Source organism: Astatotilapia calliptera, chromosome 5, assembly GCF_900246225.1.
Source record: "Astatotilapia calliptera chromosome 5, fAstCal1.2, whole genome shotgun sequence".
NCBI lineage: Eukaryota > Metazoa > Chordata > Actinopteri > Cichliformes > Cichlidae > Astatotilapia > Astatotilapia calliptera.
Window position 1 is genome coordinate 20,405,767 of NC_039306.1, and position 20,078 is coordinate 20,425,844.

At 42.1% G+C, this 20,078-nt stretch overlaps 2 protein-coding genes across 3 annotated transcripts; one reads left to right on the forward strand and one right to left on the reverse strand.

Annotated features, from left to right (window-relative positions):
* Window positions 1–5,036: 5,036 nt before the first annotated feature.
* cse1l (CSE1 chromosome segregation 1-like (yeast)) lies at window positions 5,037–15,760 on the forward strand. Its single transcript, XM_026167959.1, is given in 25 exon segments — window positions 5,037–5,185; window positions 6,005–6,097; window positions 6,254–6,396; window positions 6,901–7,002; window positions 7,104–7,249; window positions 7,342–7,432; window positions 7,525–7,632; window positions 7,822–7,990; window positions 8,192–8,268; window positions 8,355–8,484; window positions 8,602–8,667; window positions 8,831–9,033; window positions 9,139–9,223; window positions 9,426–9,487; window positions 9,600–9,736; window positions 11,114–11,217; window positions 11,332–11,429; window positions 11,523–11,673; window positions 11,765–11,973; window positions 12,234–12,331; window positions 12,445–12,530; window positions 12,620–12,701; window positions 13,071–13,217; window positions 14,750–14,981; window positions 15,106–15,760. Coding segments are annotated over 24 exon segments (2,901 nt in total). The 5' UTR covers window positions 5,037–5,185; window positions 6,005–6,012; the 3' UTR covers window positions 15,196–15,760.
* Window positions 15,761–15,794: 34 nt separating this feature from the next.
* LOC113022496 (retinol dehydrogenase 10-B-like) lies at window positions 15,795–20,078 on the reverse strand. 2 transcript variants are annotated; one of them, XM_026167958.1, is made up of 6 exons: window positions 19,656–20,078; window positions 19,119–19,552; window positions 17,786–17,884; window positions 17,519–17,664; window positions 17,286–17,417; window positions 15,795–16,088 (listed from the first exon to the last, which is right to left on the reverse strand). In XM_026167958.1, the coding sequence occupies exons 2-6, from the start codon at window positions 19,539–19,541 to the stop codon at window positions 15,968–15,970; spliced, it is 921 nt and encodes a 306-aa protein (XP_026023743.1). In that variant the 5' UTR covers window positions 19,542–19,552; window positions 19,656–20,078; the 3' UTR covers window positions 15,795–15,967. The 2 variants fall into 2 exon arrangements, with proteins under 2 accessions (XP_026023743.1, XP_026023742.1); XM_026167957.1 differs by having other exon boundaries at window positions 19,119–20,078.

The following is a 20,078-nucleotide window of genomic DNA, read 5'->3' on the forward strand; positions in this document are numbered from 1 at the left end:
GGAACTGTCGAGTCAGGAAATGGCTTCCAGCACCCACCAGTCACAACAACCCCACAATCAGTCATCTCCATTGCTGCCTCCGGAACCTGAGTGTGTTCGTGTCGGTTCGCTGAGATTCGCCACAGCGTCACCACCTCTCAGCTCACCAGTTTCCACGCCCTCATCACAGTCTCGCCATACTCCTGCCACGGTCCAGCGCGAGGAAGCGCTGGACACCGTTGATTTAGATCACGACGAGCGTCAGTCGATATACTGCGCTCTATTGGAGGAGGAGCTCCGGTGGAAGCCATGGCTCATTCCGGAGCATGAGCCCTCTTTCCGGGGTTCTCGACTGGCTCTCAGGGGACCTCGGCGTTACCAGGGACTTCCGCCTATTGCACCGCCGTCTTCCACTTTCAAGAAAAAGCGGCGTGCGCGCCATCGACGCTCCACACCACGAACACAAGTGAGTGACTATATCTTGGCTCATGTTTTTTCTCCGGAGATTATTGGAACGGACACTGCCTTTCCGGGTCATGAGCCCAGCTATGATGAGACTGTTTTCACTGGAAATGCTAGCCATCAGGCTCAGCTAAGTTGCTGTGGGACTGCTATCCAGGCCGGTTTGGAGCCGGAGACGGAGGTGCAGCTTGTGCAGCCTATTTCAGTGTCAGCTGGAGGGCCCGGGGAGCCCGTCCGGCCTCACGTCTCGTTTGCTGGAGGTTTGGGAGAACCCAGCCAGTTTTATGCTTCGTCTGCTGGAGGTTCGGGAGAACCCAGCCAGCTTCATGCTTCGTCTGCTGGAGGGCCCGAGGGGCCCGTCCGGCCACCTTCTGCTTCATCACTTGCGGCTGCCGTATCGCCACCTGCAGGACCACCACCTGCTGCGCTACTGCCTGCTGCTTTTGCGACTAAGCCTGAGGACGACACCTCGCCTAGTTCTGCTATACCTCAGTCTGAGGACTTGTATAAACTCATTCCACTCACTTTAGACTGTGTGTGGCTTCAATTTACACAACCTCCTACCACGTCAGCTGGGGGGCCCGAGGAGCCCGCCCAGCCACCACCTGTGGTTGCAGCGCCACCACTTGCGGCTCCCGTGCCGCCGCCTGCAGGACCACCACCTGCCGCGCTACCGCTTGCTGCTTCTGCGCCTCAACCTGAGGACGACGCCTCACCTGGTTCTGCCACACCTCAGTCTGAGAACTCATACAAACTCATGTCGCCCACTATAGACTGTGTGTGGCTGCAACTTACACAGCCTTCTGTCTCATCAGCTGGAGGGCCCAAGGAGCCCGTCCAGCCTCCTGCCTCGTCAGCTGGAGGGCCCAAGGAGCCCGTCCAGCCTCCTGCCTCGTCAGCTGGAGGGCCCAAGGAGCCCGTCCAGCCTCCTGCCGCAGCTTCATCATCCTCTCCTGCCGCAGCTTCATCATCCTCTCCTGCCGCAGCTTCATCATCCTCTCCTGCCGCAGCTTCATCATCCTCGCCAGCTTCGGCCTGTGCTTCGCCAGGTCCAGCTTCGGCCTGTGCTTCGCCTGGTCCGGCCTTAGTCTCAGTTGCTGCCTCGCCTGGTCCGGCCCCTGCTGCTGCCTCGCCTGGTCCAGCCCCTGCTGCTGCCTCGCCTGGTCCGGCCTCGGCTTCTGCTTCTGGTTCGCCTGACCCGGCTTCGGCCTCGGCGCCTGTGTCGCTATCGTCAGTTCCAGCCTTGGCTTTTGTTCTTGCTTCGCCTCCGCCTGGTCCAGCTTCGGCCTCAGTTTCTGTGTCAGCCTCGCCTGGTTCTGCGGTTGTGTTGCTATCGCCCAAGCCTCATTTTGCCCCTCGGGATCGCCGGCCGCTTTCCGGGCCGTCTGCTGGACATCATTGCCGTCCGGGTCGGCCCCCTGAACTTTTGATCTCTGGCCTGCTGTGCTCTCGGCCTCCGGGTCGGCCCCCGGAACTCATGGGTTTTGGCCTGCTGGACCGTTGGCCTCCTGGTCGGCCCCCTGACCTTTTGATCTCTGACCTGCTGTGCTCTCGACCTTCGGGTCGGCCCCCGGAACTCCGGGATTTTGGACTGCTGGACCGTTGGCCTCCTGGTCGGCCTCCCGAACTTTTGTCCTCTGTTTTGTTTTGCTGTCGACCTCCGGGGCGGCCGCCTGAACCGCTTCGCCATTCGCTCCTGTTCTGCCGGGTTCATGGTCGCCCTCCTGAAGCTGGGTCTCGGACTCTTGTGCCCTTGTTGTTTTTGGCCGGTGTGCTTCTGGTGCTTTGTTTTTGGTTTTGTTTCCACTCATAGGACAGAGCTGTGGACATTCTGCTTCTGTTTGCCATGTCCTATCTCTGTGAGATGGGGTTTTCTGCTGTTGTCTCACTGAAAACAAAGCATAGATCCAAGCTGAACATTAAACATGATTCGAGAGTGGCAGTATCAAGCCTGCAACCACGTTTTGAAAAGCTCTGCAGTGAAAAACAGGCACACTGCAGCTACTAAGAATGAAAAGTATTAAGCTCTTACTAAATTATATTTTTTCATCTCTGTTCGCAGGTTTCTGGATTTCCTTTTTAATAAGACTAAAACTGAACTTTATTTTTGCGTTCCTGGCAAAGTTCACATTCTGTGCATTCTGTGGTGCAGACTAATGAAGCAGTCTAGTGACAAAAGTCACAAATAGTTGTTTGAAATGAAAGTTGTTCATTTAAAACAAAAATTACTGAAGAATTCATTGTGAATGAGTTTGCTATCTAAATAAAGATGCAACTAGGATTTTCTGTCATTCGTTTGTTTGCATGGGGTGTGAAAACATTTCTTCCTGCCATGTGGGGAATGATGTAAAAAGTTTGAGAACCACTGATCTAAAGTATGACTAAAGTTCAGCCTGATTAATATAAATGTCACTGACGATTACGAATATTTTGGAAAACCAACATTTTTACCACTCAGTTGATGTCTTTCTGTTCAACAGCTCCTTTTCTAGACTTGTAAGAGTTTGATGTAATGTGGGGAGTGCTGGTCCCGACCCTCCAAGACAGTAAGAAGCAAGCAGAGGGAGAAAAACCATAAAATTATTTAGAAGCTGATTTAATCCTTAATGGCTGTGCAGCCGTTATAATTTACAACACTGAAGGTCAATGCAGACCTCATACATCCAAATTAGACAATCACATATAATATTAAAAACACCATCAACTACTGTGTCTGAATGTGTGGTATTGCCACTGTTTAGACCTAAAGAGATATGTGTTTTAAAAAAAGACCACCTAATTTAAATATAATCATTACATCCTTGTCAAAAGCTAACTTCTAATATATAACGTTTCTAATAAGCACAATGACCAAACATATGGCAGTGTTTATAGGCACAAAGGCAACAGCAAAATGTTTCAACTGTGGAATTCAATTATTTGTTTGGAAGGATGAGCTAAATTACTTTATTTTCAACTATAAAGCCAATTTAGACTTTAACCAATTAACAGGCCATTGATCTGATTTATGGCTTTGGACTTTCACAACAAAACTTGTATCGAAACACATTTTTAACAAAACAAATACTATTATTATTATTATTGTTGTTGTTGTTGGTTAAAATGTAATTAAACAGAAATGTTTGTTGAATGTAAAAACAGTATGCTTCTGTTGCTAAAGAAAGGCTAGATTTGACATTAATAGTGATGTTCAAAAGCACCCACAAAGCATTAAAATAATACAGGAGTTAAGAATATAAAGTTCATATGTTATAAAAGTTCATTGAAAAAAAGCCCCCAGCCCTAACAGCTGCACCTTCCGAAAAGCTTTGTCTGCCCTCTTATCAAGTAGCTGCTGACTTTTCTATTTCAAACAATCAATAGAAAATTTCACGGAAGGATTTTTATATGAGGTTTTTAAAGCTGTGGGGTTAATCTTTAAGTAACATGAGCCGAAGCTAGACTAACACTAGCTAGCAAGCTGTTTATAAACCTGGTGTTAAACTGAAAGAAGGCACAAAACAGTTTGAATAAGAGTAAACATTTACTCAGCAAATCAGTGTATCACGCAAAGAATCACAGCAATGCCAACAATAATCTCTTCAGCTGAAGCTTCTCCAGCTGAACCCAGGTTTGCACAACACATTCCAGAAAAATATGTGGGCGCCATGAACATACAGACTGATCTGTGCGAGGGAGGAGGAAAGCAGTGATATGGCATTTTCAAACCATTTATCCTTCCCACTGGGAAACAAAATTTCCAACTTAGTTTTTCAAATTTAAGACAACTCACATCAGCTTTCTGAATAAAAAGTAGTGGTGACTTACTTAAACAAATTGATAAAAAATCGTGTTCAGTCTACTTCATCTTATGTTTGTGGCCTTAAATTTGTTTTCAAATTTTAAAAATGTAACACATACATTTAATTAGTGCCGGGTTTTGTCACTGGTTTCTATAATCGATTCGATTCCGATTCACAAGGTCCAATTCCATCCTAAAATCCACTCGATTCGATTCAGTTTTGAGTCAGTCAGAAATACTATAATTCTGATTCATTTATCGGTACTGACACTTTGAGATGGGAAACTATATCTTGAAGTATACCAAGAGAGAGAGAGAGAGAGAGATGTGCAGGAAGTGTGATTTTATCGTGGTGGAAGCAAAACAGCAAAAGTAAGAGGGGATTAATGACGATATTTATCAAATGTGAAGCGTAGTTTTGATCTTCTTTTGCTTCTGATTCAGTGAACTTTTGTTGGAGCATCAGAATGAGGCTTCCAACCCCGACGGCATGTCAGTAGCCTACGTGCCATCGAGTGACAGCCTACATCTCACTGATGTGTCGGGTCCGCGTATTGTGTTTATATCTTTTTGCGGAATCCGTTTACCTGCTCTTATTTGTTGTTTTAGCTGTTTGGTGGTTGTTGGAATTCAGGCATTTCTGGCATAATACATTTATATTTAAAAATAGATTTAGGATTTAATGAATGTATGTTGCGTTATTCAAGCCAAAATGGATTTTTTTTTAAACCCACCCCGACTTCCACCTCAACAGGAACATTGTAAATAACCGTTTAGTGCTGCTACACTTAAACCTAGACAAGGGGCGTGCCTTACGACGTTGGCGTGACATCTGCGCTTGCGCAGTACTCTAACCGCGCAGTTCCTTTTACTCAAGGTATTTGAAAGCTGGCTCGGGAAGCGGTACGTCTGTACGACTTGTGGTGGCTCTCCATCCCATCCTAAATTAAACTAACTATCACGGTAAGGCGTCCCACTGCTTTAACAGTTGTGGTATTCAGTGACAGTTAATTCAGTGTCTGACATTTGTTACGGTTCAATAACTTAAGAGGAAATTCATATTGTTCGGAAATTAGCTAACTTTATGGTTAGCAGCAAACACATTAGCAAGCTAGTGCTAACTGTAGCTGGATGACTTGGACAGGACCGGCTGCTGGATCAGTCTATTCACTGGAATCGAGATCCTGCTTTCCATCTTGCTTTGAATATGCTTTTTTTCCCCTTTTTGCTTTGTTCGGGACAGTGATGAAATGGTTTAATATAACGTAGACCTTGCATACTGTCCAATACATGCGAATCTGCGACGGCCATGTGCTTATATTAAAACTCACAGGAGACTAGACAGCCTTTAGCCTGCTAGCTCAGAAGCTACGCCGCATAAACCGATCTGGAGTCAGCAGCGGTGCCAAATTATGGCTACATTACCTCAATCTGGCATTGGCAGTCTATAGTGCTTAGCTGCTACCAGGCTAAAATGAATGCATGAATGATTTAGCCTAGCAGACACACTGTAAACTTAGGAGTCAAGAGTTAAGTTGGGTTGTTAGAGCAATGAAACGGCTTTCAATCAAACCAAGTCAAATTACGTATGCACATGGGAACTTTTATGTTATTTTGCTGGAAACAATGCACAGGTTTTAAGGCATTGCTAAAAATGTTGTAGATTTAGTTAGATCGTTACATGTTGTCAACCTATATGAGGTACTGCATTTAGTCTCTTGCAACGCACTTTTTGTTTTTCAGTAATTTACTCTTTCAGTCTTTTTTTCCACTCCCTTGTAGTTTTGATCATGGAGCTGAATGATGCGAACCTACAGACCCTGACTCAGTTCCTAAGAAAAACCCTCGACCCAGATCCAACAGTCAGACGTCCTGGTAATACACTATAATGACAGCTTGCATATCAAAAAGGAGTTTACAATGAATGTTGTTGTTCACTTATTTATTGAGCTATGAATAATTTATTTACTTCATTTACTCTAATATTTGCTCTAATACTTCCTTTACAACATTTTTTTTCCTCCCTTACAGCTGAAAAGTTTCTTGAATCTGTAGAAGGAAACCAGAACTATCCACTGTTACTTCTCACGTTGCTGGAGAAGTCCCAGGACAACGTGATCCGCGTCTGTGCTGCTGTGACATTCAAAAATTATATAAAGAGAAACTGGAGAATTGTGAGTCTTGCTGAATAACAGCCTGATTGAAAGTGTTTTTCTCTGCACATGTTTAATATCTTTGAATAGAAATACACTGTGTTATCATTGAACCCAGGTCCATTTGAAATTGTTAGAGTTCACTTTTGTTATCTGCTTGCTAAACTGAAAGAAACAGTCTCCTTTGTCTCTCCCATGCACATAAAATACCTCAGTGTTAGCAGTGTGGCATAAGCCCTTCAGCTTCGCAGTCCAGGGGTGGGGGCAGTTAAAAATGCATTGCCATTCATTTACACCGGCATGGCACTACATAGGCAGTGTATTCAGCACTTTAACAGCACAGTATAAAGCTGATCGGTTGTAGTGATCTAGATTAAGATTTTTTTCCTCTTTATTCCATTAATAATTGTTTTGATTTTGTCATGTGTCTGCTGAGGTTCTCGAAAAGTTTGTGTGTAATACAATTTAACACCTGTGAGCAGGTTTGTTTATGCTGGCCTAATTCTGTGGTTTGTTTACTCACAGGTTGAAGATGAACCCAACAAAATCTCTGATCCTGACCGAACGGCAATAAAAGCAAACATTGTAAATTTGATGCTGAGCAGCCCGGAACAGATACAGAAACAGGTGCGTCCCAACACGCCATTGTCCCTAAAAGGTGTACTTTAAAGCAAAGGAAGAATATCCATAAATTCACTCCTACTCATGTGTCCAATCTGTCTTCACAGTTAAGTGATGCCATCAGCATCATAGGACGTGAAGACTTTCCACAAAAATGGCCAGACCTTCTAACAGAGATGGTGACTCGCTTCAGAAGTGGAGATTTCCACATCATCAACGGTGTGCTGCGCACTGCACATTCACTCTTCAAGAGGTAGAACTCTCTTCTCAGTGATTTTAAAATCTTTTATGAATCTGTTTTCATAAAACAATTTAATGTGTTCTGCACCTTTTCTTCTTTTTAAGGTATCGCCATGAGTTCAAGTCAAATGAGCTTTGGTCTGAGATAAAACTGGTTCTGGACACGTTTGCGCTACCTCTGACTGAACTATTCAAGGTTTGTTATCACAATTAAACCAAATGTTATGTAACACCTAACAAAATAAAACTTTTAAACAAGGTTTAGGAATACATCTGTCTTTATTGCAGGCCACAATCGAGCTGTGTCAAACTCATGCTACAGATGTCAATGCCTTGAAGGTCCTCTTCTCATCACTCACACTTATCGCCAAGCTTTTCTACAGTCTTAACTTTCAGGTCAGTTCTTTGAAATAATAATATTTAAAAAAAAAAAAAAATTTAATGTAGTTGTATAGTAATTATTGATAAGTCAGGATAGTTACAAAAAAGGTAGCACTACTATGTTGCCAGTAACATCTGGTTAGCTTCAGTCTGTTTAGGAATTTATTCATGTGCACTGCAAGTAAACTCTGCCGTGTCACACAGGACCTTCCAGAGTTTTTTGAAGACCATATGGAAACCTGGATGACCAATTTCCATGGCCTACTGACTTTGGATAATAAACTTTTACAAACAGATGTGAGTTATCTTCTCCTTTACATTTACTGCAACATAGTTTAATCACTTATTGCCAAAAAGTATGTTTCTCATGTTTGCGTCCATTTTTTTTGTAAATTGTTTGTGTTTTTTTGTTTTTATGATGGAGGAGTGCATGTTTGTTTCTCCTGGATGCCTTGTCGATTAGGTCTCCTATGATTCTTGTTGTATCTCTCATTATGCGTGTTTTTCTCTGGTTTTATGTCTTTTGTCAGTTTTTTATATTTAAATGTTTACTTATGTTTTATGTGATATTCAGCTCTATATACCGCACGCTTTGTTACTGCAATCTGGAACCTTCTAGTTTCTACTGGCCAGGAAGTCAAATATGACCTGGTGAGAACAGTGAGACCTGACTGTGTTTCTGTTATTTTTGAAGTTCACTTAGCCCATACTTACAGTTCACCTTGTCTTTGTTGCAGCTCGTAAGCAATGCTATCCAGTTCTTGGCATCGGTCTGTGAAAGGCCACACTATAAGCATCTGTTTGAGGACCAGAATACACTCACAAGCATTTGTGAGAAGGTCATTGTGCCCAACATGGAGTTCAGAAGTAAGCCATCAAATTACACCTGGAAGTGCTTAGAGATTCAGGGCGCTGCTTGCTTGGATACACACATGCTTATGTGCTGAGTGTCACTGACCAGATTGACATTTAATGTCGGATTAGGTGCGGATGAGGAGGCCTTTGAAGATAACTCAGAGGAGTACATCCGAAGAGACCTGGAGGGATCTGGTAAAAATGCATCACCATCTCTTAAATTAAATTTGAATGAAAAAAGTTTTGCTTTTTACTTAATTTAAAATGATCTTAAAAAGGTATAATGATGTTATATAGTTGTTATAAAACATTTTATCAAAATGTTTGATGATAATCCTATTTTGCCATCCTTTCTCAGACATCGACACTCGCCGTAGGGCTGCGTGTGATTTGGTGAGAGGACTTTGTAAATTTTTTGAGGGACCAGTCACAGCAATCTTCTCCGGCTACGTGAACTCGATGCTGGCCGAGTACGCCAAGACACCTCGGGAGAACTGGAAACACAAGGATGCTGCCATCTATTTGGTCACATCGCTGGCATCGAAAGCCCAGACACAAAAGGTGTGGTTGACATACGCACTCCAAAGTTATTGAATTTGATGTATATCATATGTAACTGCTAAAACATTTGTGTTAAATGTGAAATCCTTTATCTTATCCAAACAGCATGGAATAACACAAGCCAACGAACTGGTGAATCTGACAGAGTTCTTTGTGAACCACATTCTCCCTGATTTAAAATCCCCCAATGGTAAGAAAACTGCTAATACTTCACATCTTAATGTGCCAATGCCTGTGCGATACAGCAGTTTCTTCACATTTATTCCTCTGTAACCAGCTGGATGATAGAGATACTATTCATTTTGAGATCCTAAAGATTTTGAGATATTGTGTAAATGTTCTGCCATTTACAAACGAAAATGTGAATTTTCTTCGTGTCATTTTCATTGTAGTTAATGAGTTCCCAGTGCTGAAGGCTGATGCCATCAAGTATGTCATGATCTTCAGAAGCCAGGTATGACTTCCTGCTTTTTTTCCTCCCCAATGACCAGCTCAGTTTCAGAAAAAAAAAAATCCAATACAGAGAGTGCTTCTATCTTTTTTTTTTTTTTTTTTTTTGTCTTTAGCTTCCTAAAGAGCAGCTGCTGCAGGCAGTCCCTCTACTAATAACTCACCTGCAGGCAGAGAGCACAGTGGAGCACACTTATGCTGCACATGCTTTGGAGAGACTGTTCACTATGAGGGGACCCAACAACACAACACTGTAAGTATCAAATAATATTGTAACACATGAATAATAATTATCATCTTTGATAGACATGTAAGGCAAAGTTAATGGAACTTCTTTCCATCCATGTTTTGATAGGCAACACAAAAGGCCAATTATAGTGACATTAATGCTGAACCAGTCATGTGGCTGGAATAGAGCCATGTTGGGTTAAATTGATGCATGCAGCACAGAACATAGGAGAAGCATCTGGCAGCAGGACGTGTTACTGTAGCTGTATGCCCCAGTATGTTGAAAGTGTGAGAGGGGTAATAGAAAAAACCGAAAGTAAAAAATGTTGATTAAAACTCGAGCAGTGGTGTTACCAAAGAAGACACCCCAGCAGACACGGCCCAAGGCTCAAAACGCCGAGAACAAAGGGAGGTCAGAGGACTGCTGTGGGGATGTTTTGGCTTTTTAACCCGAGAAAGGAGCAGAAAAGAGTGCACTGCAAATTGTGTTGGTGCAAATTGGTTATAACACCAATTGTTTTTAAGCAGTGCCATCTTTAGTGCACACACAATGCAAGACTCTATAGTCCCATTTTGTCCATCGCCATTTCTTGAGTTAAAAACAAACAAACAAGTGATACAGAACATAAATTTAAATTAGTGGTTAATGAGTTGGACTGATCTATGAAATAAAGCTTCATGTTAAAATCAGCATATAAGAAGGTTTACATTTCCCAAATGTAACACCAGAGTTTCTACAGTTGTAAAAAGCCTGCAAAAGTCATGGACATTTAGGGTGGAGCATTTTGGGGAAAATCCTGGAAATGTCAACCCTAATTCTGTGGGGAGATTAATCAGTTTTCATGGCCTTTGGTGTGGATGTAAGTTTGCACAATGCCAGGAAAGAACAGATTTTAATGTGTTGCATCATGTTTGGTGATAGTTAAAGGTAACTAACGTCAAACTAGGGACTGTTTTGATCATTGTTTGCTGAGGTAAAGCTTACAGCGACTAGTTATCAGCTCACTACTCAATACTCACTGTTTTCTGAAGTCTGTACTGAAGCCTTAATAAGAGTTTCTGCCATCACCATCTTGGTATCAAAAACAGATGTGATGAGGAAGAGTACATGTACAATTACAGGTCTGTTATAGCCGCAAATGTATGTCAAACCCTGTTAGTGAAGTAAATTTTAATATTAACTTAATTTTTTCCTTTGCAATAAAGAGCATTTATTCTCATTAGAATGTTGTCTCAATCATTAAAGAGGAAAACTGTGTATTAATCCTGTAATGTTGTGAGCACTCATGCCTAGTAGTGGCTATATTACCCGTTAGTATCGTTTTCTCCATCCATTTAGTATTAAACTGTAAGATGAAAGGATTCCAAAGTGCAGTCAGTCTTCTTCTTTGTGTGTTATCAGTATCACTGCTGCAGAGATGGCACCCTGTACTGAACAGCTGCTCAACAACTTGTTCAAGGCATTGGCTTTTCCTGGTTCTGCAGAAAATGAATACATTATGAAAGGTGAGCCTGACTTGCCTGTTATCTAAATGCTCCTCACTCACTGTCACACGAAGTCCAAAGTTAATAACATAGCCTAATTGTGCATGTTAATTTTTTTTCGTTTCATTTTCAAAGCCATCATGCGCAGCTTCTCCCTGCTGCAGGAGTCCATTGTTCCCTACATCCCTACGCTGATTGGTCAGCTCACTCATAAGCTTCTCCAAGTCAGCAAGGTAACACAATGTTTGTTAGTACTTATAGATACAGATAGATTTGTTTTGAGGGGAAACGCATCAAGTATTGAAAAATGTTTCGTCTGCTTTCAGAATCCCAGCAAACCTCACTTTAACCACTACCTGTTTGAGTCCCTGTGCCTGTCTGTCCGCATCACCTGCAAGGCGAACCCCGCTACAGTCAGCAGTTTTGAGGAAGCACTCTTCCCCGTCTTCACGGAGATCCTCCAGAACGATGTTCAGGGTACGTCAGTTATTTAAGTGTAGATTGTGTTAAAACACAGTTGGTGCCTCTTTAGGGACAACTCAACATCTTTATCCGTCTTCTTTTGCAGAGTTTCTTCCATATGTGTTCCAGGTGATGTCTCTCCTCCTAGAGATCCACTCTAACTCTATTCCCGCCTCCTATATGGCCTTATTCCCTCATTTGCTGCAGCCTGTACTTTGGGAACGAACAGGGAACATCCCCCCTCTGGTGCGCCTCCTTCAGGCTTACCTGGAGAAGGGAGGTGAAACTATTGCTAGGTCTGCTGCTGATAAAATAGTGAGTATGGCACAACCTCCTCCTCCTCCTTCACTGAAATTTCGCGAACAAATACTTTTAAATTTTATATTTACAAGTTATTTTTTTAAAATATTTATTTATTTTTGGCCAGAAGATGACTAATTTAAAATCTAGCTCAACCGAGTACTTTAATTGCTAATCAGTAAAATAACTATACAAGTTTTCTTCTGATTCTCGTTTTCTTACTCGGCAAAAAAGATGGCATGTTTTTCTTATTGTTTGTCGACTTTTTTCCTCAGCCTGGCTTGCTTGGAGTTTTCCAAAAGCTTATAGCATCCAAGGCCAATGATCATCAAGGATTTTACCTTCTCAACAGTATCATAGAGCACATGCCCCCGTAAGCTGATAAATCTTCTCCTCAGTGGTTCATTTCTAAAGTGTTGTCTTTGGCAAAAAATGTTTAGGTTTTTGGTTTTTGCTGTTGTTAATGTTTTCCCTTTCTTTTGCCAGAGAATCACTCATTCAGTACAGGAAACAGATCTTCATTTTGCTCTTCCAGAGGCTACAAGGTTCCAAAACCACCAAGTTCATCAAGAGTTAGTATACCATTACCATTAGCAACATTCAAGCTTTAATCTGCTCTAGCAGTGCCAGCGACTGAACCTTTTTATCTCCCCTCTCATAGGTTTCCTGGTGTTTGTCAATTTGTATTGTGTCAAATATGGAGCTATAGCACTTCAGGAGATTTTTGACAGCATCCAGCCAAAGTAAGTGTTCCAAAAAACAAACAAACCCCAAAACAAAATCTTGTTTGATCCATCAGTTGCACAAAAGAAGCTACAAGTTCTGTTGATAAGCTAATTTGCATGGCTTTCAAACTTACTGCAAAGACGCACAATTTTTGCTGATCTATTTTAAAAGTAACACTTATGTCAAAACTTAATTAATCATGCACCTCTTTTAGTTTCTTCACTAGCTCTGGTGCTTATGGCAAAATTAAAACTATAGTTGACTGAAGTGATGACATTGCAAAGTGTGTGTGATTATAGAGTGCAGTAGTTACCAGTAGCTGTAATTTAATTTCAAACCAAAGACCGATTTGAAAGTGTATTAAATTCACTGACTTTGTGTTGCAGAATGTTTGGTATGGTGCTGGAGAAAATTGTTATTCCAGAGGTTCAGAAGGTGTCTGGACCAGTCGAGAAAAAGATCTGTGCTGTTGGCATTACAAAGATCCTCACTGAGTGTCCTGCAATGATGGACACGGAGTACACGAAACTCTGGTAAGAAAACATGAAGCTCGAACATTTAAAAACTTTACACAGCAGCAATGCACACTTTTCATTTACACTGCCTGAGATTGAAGTGGACAGTGGATCATTATATTACAGTAACCCAAAATCAGTTAAACTTCAGGGACGTCAGCTTGTCCAGTTAGGAACTATAAACCGCTCTGAATCCACTTCATCTGCAAAGAGAGCAGGTTCACACTAGGGCTGCCACAAACAATTATTTTGATAGTCGACTAATCAGATCATGCATCCCCTGGACATAAAACGTAAAGTTTATTGCACCAGCATGCATCTGCTCTTATGTAACTATCATTAGCTTACAGGTTAAAGTGTTTAAGGTTTGTGCTAACTAAAAAGATGATAGTTTATTAAACCTTTAATGAAATTTGCAGATTGTCTCGGTGGAGTTTAATAAACTCAGCCGTCTGCTCCTTGCTATCTAAAATATAACAGGACACTGGAGTATATTCTACCATCTCACACTTCTGTTTAATCCCTTCTCTGTTTTCTGTTTATTCAGCTGTGTGAAAATTATAACTTTAATCTCAGCCAACCATTTTCTCAGTAAAATACTGACAAAAGCCAAACAAAAATATTTTTAAGTTATCCAAGTGTTTAACCTGAGTAGCAGAAGATCTGAGCGGGGATCTGAAAACAATGTGCCGGGAGTTTGTTCTCGCCGGCTCTAGTGAGGCTTGAACCCCCGGCTAGCTATCGAGCTAGTGGGTAACAGGTGTCTCCAAAAACATCGGAGCACTTGTGCAAAAATCTGGTGTCTTAATAAACCAAGCAGATATTTAAAGTTCACACAGCTACATTCTCACCTGAAAATAAGTTAAAAGTTTATTTTGTGACCAAGAAAGAGTAATATTAAAACTCAGTAGCTGCCACCATTGTTGGAAACTGGAAATGACGGACAAATTTGGAGGAGTCTTTGAATTTGGACAGCCTTCCTTGCGTTGCTGTAACGTAATCGGCCAACAAATGTGGCCTCCAAAAGATGCGGCCCCTGAATTTGGACACGCTACGATACCGGAGACTCATTTTTCTTCTTCGGGGTTTAACAGCAGCTGGCATCCTTGTACATGCAGTGCTGCCTTCTTCTGTTTCAGTCAGTTATTACACTCTTAAATCCTGCTACTTATTCCTGCATCTTTCAGGATCTTACAAAGCTTCAGATGACTATTAAATTAATCTTTGACGATTTTGATAGTTGACGTAATCGTGACTAGTCGACAAATTGTGGCAGCCCTAGTTCACACTGAGCACATGAGTCTGAAGATGCTATGGGAAATAATGGGCTCCTTGCACTTCAGGTGTTCTCTGGAAAATGCCAGATGATGCTGGGATGTAAGCAAAGGTCCCACTAAAGGATTTGGGACCACAAACACGCACACGTAACCCACAGCACTCCTCCTGTTCCTCCTTGGGGAGATGGCTGCTGGGAATATTACATATTAGTAGATACCAATGTTTATTTGTTGTCCTGAGTAAAACAAAGACGAGTTATTGTATCTCTTCAGGACCCCACTGCTCCAGGCCCTCATCGGTTTCTTTGAGCTTCCTGAAGACGACAGCATCCCAGACGATGAGCACTTCATTGACATCGAAGACACACCGGGCTATCAGACTGCCTTCTCACAGCTGGCCTTTGCCGGGAAGAAGGAGCACGACCCAATTGGAGATGCTGTTGGCAATCCAAAAATCCTGCTGGCCCAGTCACTGCACAAGCTTTCTACTGCCTGCCCTGGAAGGGTAAGTTCACAAATGCAGGCAGTTTTGTTCTTTTTCTGGTTTGATTCAATGTGTTTGGAATCCAAGAATTGTCACTTTGGAAACCATATTGATAAACATTGTACCCCCCTCCCCCTCTGTGCAGGTTCCTTCAATGCTGAGCACGAGTCTGAATGCAGAAGCTCTCCAGTTCCTGCAGGGCTACTTACAGGCGGCTACTGTGCAGCTGGTTTAAAACCAAAGCAAAATCTCAGTACCCTGCAGGAATAGCCACAATGACCCCTCGGTCACATGACAGACCTGCTTCAGTTGAACTCGAGATCTGAAAGTTAAATGGATTTACCAGAGAAGTAAATTTTGCCTGAATTCAGGGTGTGTACTCCAATGGAAGTCATTTTAAGGTTTTTCTTTTAAGAAAAGGAAAAAAGGAACACGACCAAAACTGAATTACTTTAAGATATCTGGGCCTTTTTCTTTTCATGTGATAAAGGCTAACAAGGATTTGAATGTCAGGTTGTGAAGCACTTACCAGTTTATTTCAAAAACATCAGCAACAGCAGCAGATGTAAAAATAAATAAAAGAAATTGAACGTGTGGGACGCTGAACATGTATTTCAAACAGGAGGGTTTAAATCATTTCTTTTGTATGTTTGACTTCCTTTTTACGGTTATGAGGCTGTAGTCTGTGGCTCAAACATAAAGCTTAATATTTTTCTGTTGCATGTTTCCCTTTATTTGTTAATGTCTTTGTTGTTTCTGCACTGTTTGTTAATGTGAATAAAAAGAGGCACTTGTATGGATCTGTTATCACTGCAGTCGCTATTCTATCCACACTGTTGTGAATTGTTTTTATTTCATTTGCGAGGCCCTTTAGCATCAGCAGTGGATACTTAAACAGCTCAGCATTCACGACAAATTGCTTCATACAATTTTGCCTTTGGGAAGTCCTGGAAAAAACGAACGTAAGCAGATTTTCACAGAATATTATAAAGACACCATCAGAAACGTTAGCACAATTTGGTATGGCCGTTGGAGGTCTTCATTTCAATGTTCTTGATGAATGGTAGCATGCACTTGTCGCCTCCCATGAAGCGATACGTTGCAACATTTGCCTCCCAAGGTAGTAAGCTAGAAGGAAAAAAAGAATGAACTTTGTTTTAAAACTGGGATTTCTTTTCCTCTTGGGTATGCAGTGCTGAATGGCTGCACACATAATAAAAACCAACAAATTAAACCTCTTTCCTGTAATGCAACGCCAGCAAACATTCAGGTACGCTGTGATAAATTCCAGACCTTTTAAACTGTTCCAAGCCTTTATTTAGAAGTACAATAGATTTTGAGAGGACTAAGTGCTTATAGCGGTTTGCTTTACAGTTGGTTGCTTTATACCAGGAGTCAAGCATAAGGCCCAAGGGGCTTAATCGGCCCAGCAAAGGCTCCAATCTGATCCACTATTGGCAGCTTTGGAAAATGTGAAGAAGGGCACGAGTTTCTGACCTTTAAAATGCATTTGAATAGGTTTAACAGCTTTTTCATGCTGATAAAATAATGAAGTAAAAGATAAGCAATTAAAAGACAGCCAAATTTTTACAATGTGTCCACAGTAGGATATTTCCCGTAAAGTAACAGAAACTTCGTTTTTTTAAATTATAGCACAGTGTGTGCAATGAGCTACCACAGCTGTTTGATTTTTTTTTTTTCTCTGACAGTTTAACCCCAAAGAGTCATGCTGACTGATTTCTTTCATTTACTACAGAAGCATTTCTTTATCATGTAGAAAAGCTGAGGAACATTGTTTAGACGTCTCAGGGATTAAATGTGTAGTTTAACCGTTTTCAGTAGCAGACAGGATAGCCTCACTGGCCCCGCCCTATTTAGATCATCTCATTCAAAATAAGTTTGACATCAGTGCTCTATACAGTCTCCATGAGAGAAATAACTCTTGAAAAGGGAAATGGGATGGATCATCAACAATTTTCTGAACCTGATGAACAACAGCTTTCTCACATTTTGGTTTGAGAGACCGGTGTTCTTTGTTTCCTATGATTTTCATGGCAATTTTTACCTGTTTCTCAATTGTTGATTTTGACTTTACTGTAAGTAAACTTTAGAGCTCACGCCAAACAATCTGCACCTATGAGGCAATTTTTCACATTAAAAAAAACAAAAAAACATCAACATTGTGTCAATATAGATGCCCAAGTACTTATATGAGCTAACATGCTCTATTGTACATCCATCAAGAAATGGAAAACAAAAGCCCCATATTAATTTAAGCCTTGGTAAAAGCAGCTGATCATGTCATATAATCCACTTAGTACTTACGCTCTTGCAAGAAAGGGGATGTACATAAGACGAGGAATGCAGATCATCTGCTGTTCTGCTAGGATGGCTTTCATAGACTGCTGCACAGTGTAGAGAGGCTCAAGAGGTGGAATTATGCTGCGAAGCTCTTTCCTGGTAAATGCAATACAGAGGCATTAAAGGACATACTGAAATGCAGCTTTACTTCATTATTACCACCCAGCAAGCTCCAGTTGTGAATAATTGCATCTCACCTGATTTCACAGCCTGCGAACATCCCTGTGTCTACAATATAAGGACATACTAAAGTGGTTTTGATGCCATTCAGGTCTTCTGCTATCAACTCATGTGTCAGTGACTCGTGGAATCCAACAGCTCCAAATTTACTAGCACAGTAATCCTGTAGGGGGAAGTAGAAAGACCAGAGAGAGGAGCCTTTAAATGAGTTGTCGGGTCAGTTAACATACGCTTTGGAAAGTATTTCTGTTAAGTTTGTGCTCGAACAGTTCTTTGCAGGGTACCTCAACGCAGGCAGTGCTGAACAGTCCAAGTGCACTGGCGACGGTCACGATGTGGCCGTGATTTTGTTCTTTCATCCGTGGCAGGAACGCTTTCGTCATCTGTTGGGTGAAATCAGAAAGGTTGTAGCAGTAAGTGAAGCAGTAAAGCTTATCATGGGGGCCAGGAACCATAAACCTTTGCTTAAAGCTCAAAATCTGATTTGCATACTTTATGTGTCTACAACTTTTCAGAAATTAAAGTGGAATTATTGTGCCTTTCCTTATTTTGATCTCGTGCAGTGATGATATTTAGAAGTAAGTACTCAGACTCCAGACTGTTATAAATTACCTTTCTCACACTGTTTTTTTGGGCATTTGGCTCTGTGTGACATCATAGAGAGAGAGACATCAGTACCTGCACACAGCTCTGGAGCAAAGTATGCTAAAAGACAGAGGACTTAAAAATATAGGAGCTAAAAGGGCTTGTTTAAGACAGACGAGGAACCGTCAGGCTGCATCAGGCCAAGTTCACAAGACAATTACAAAGTCCAACAATAAAAATATGGAGCTGCAAACTTGCACAGAAGCTCCTTTTAAATGCAATTTAAGAATGCTTTAAAAGCCATTTAATGGGGCAAAAAGTCAAGTGAGGACATTCCCAAAGAAAGGCTATTAATGGCAAATGAACTCTTGATTAGACATGCAGAGAAAAATAGTTGACTCCAGGTAGGCTTTAGTGTAAAATAGCTTGTGTATTTACATACCAACCCCCCAAAACCTACGAAGATATGGGAATATGCACATGAAGGTTGGTTTTATTGTTTGGAGGATCTTGGTTTTGAAAACTGAAAATGGGACGTTGTCGATGTTTCACAGCTTTATGACTTTAACTGATACTGTATTTGTGCTATGAATATGTATTCAAACAGTGAAACTTGGAATAAAAGCTAACACGTGGTTAAACAGGAGAGAAACAAGTCTCATTTGACGGATCAGGTGTAGCTTATTTGTTAACAATAAAGAGAAAAGCCGCCCACCGTTTGTCTCTCGTCGATTTTACGCAAATCCGCTAATTGTCACTTATTTTATGAGCAGCAGATTGAGGCTTTAGGAGGATCAAAAGCAGGATCACGTACCTAACTTGATGCTGGCTTGTAGCGTGTTTTTATTTACATGTGTACATGAGTTATGATCATCATTATGACACATCAGTGCACAAGTCCAACCGGAACCAGCGAGGAGGACACTAAATGGGTGTTACATAACTCCTGTGAGACCGGTGGATCGCCCATTAATTTTTTTCTTTAAAGTGGTGGTTCACGAATGTGTGCGTAAAAAAAGCATCAGCTCTCACCCAGAAAAGCGCGTGGCAGTTCACCAGCAGAGTCCTCTCCAGAAGCTCATCCGGACAGTCCAGCAGCCTCCGTCCAGCCACTACGCCTGCGTTGTTGACCATTATGGAGACATGCCCGACCTCCGCTCTCACCCGGTTCGCTGTCTCGTAAATGTTCCGACGCTTGGACAGGTCCACCGTGTAGGTGTGCACCCGGACGCCCAGTTCTCGCACCAGCCTGGCAGTCTGCTCGTTGGCAGCCGCGTTGCAGTCCCACAGCACCAGGTGGGCCCCCTCTTTGGCAAACTCCAGGGCGAACAGCCGACCCAGCGCGCCCCCGGCTCCCGTGATCAGACACAGCTCCCCATCGATGCATTTAAGCCTCGGCCGAAGGAAAGTCTGCAGGATGGCACTCAGGATAGAGCCGGTTAGGTCGATTAGCATCAGCAACAAGTCTACTAACACAATCATGACGCTTAGACACACCTGCTCCTTCTGCGTCCAGGAGAAGCCAACAAGTCACACAAAAAAGAATGCCACGCTTTGGAGTGTAGTTACCTCTCCGTGTGACGTTGGGGTTGGAGGCTTGTTTTATGTAACTGTGCCGGATTATAGGACGGTCGGCTGATGGCGGCCGCCAATAGAGCAGCTTTTTGTTTGATAAATGAAGAGCTGAGTGACTCGCTTGAATACACTCATAAAGAGCGGCTGTGGGATTGAGGCAGGGATTACGATAACACTCAGTGGACCCAGAGTTATTGCAGTCTTTTACTTTCTGAGCTGTTATTTTAGTTTTGGGTTCATGTTTTCATCGTAGTTTAGAATCAAAAAGTTTTCGGGGGGAATCTGCTCATATAAACGTTTTAGTAGTCTCACTGTTGCTTTCGGTCATTTTAATACAATACGGTTTCTGTCGGCGTTTATGACCATCGGAATAGGTGTTACAATGCAAACACTTGGCGAAGAAGACAGCTGACCTCG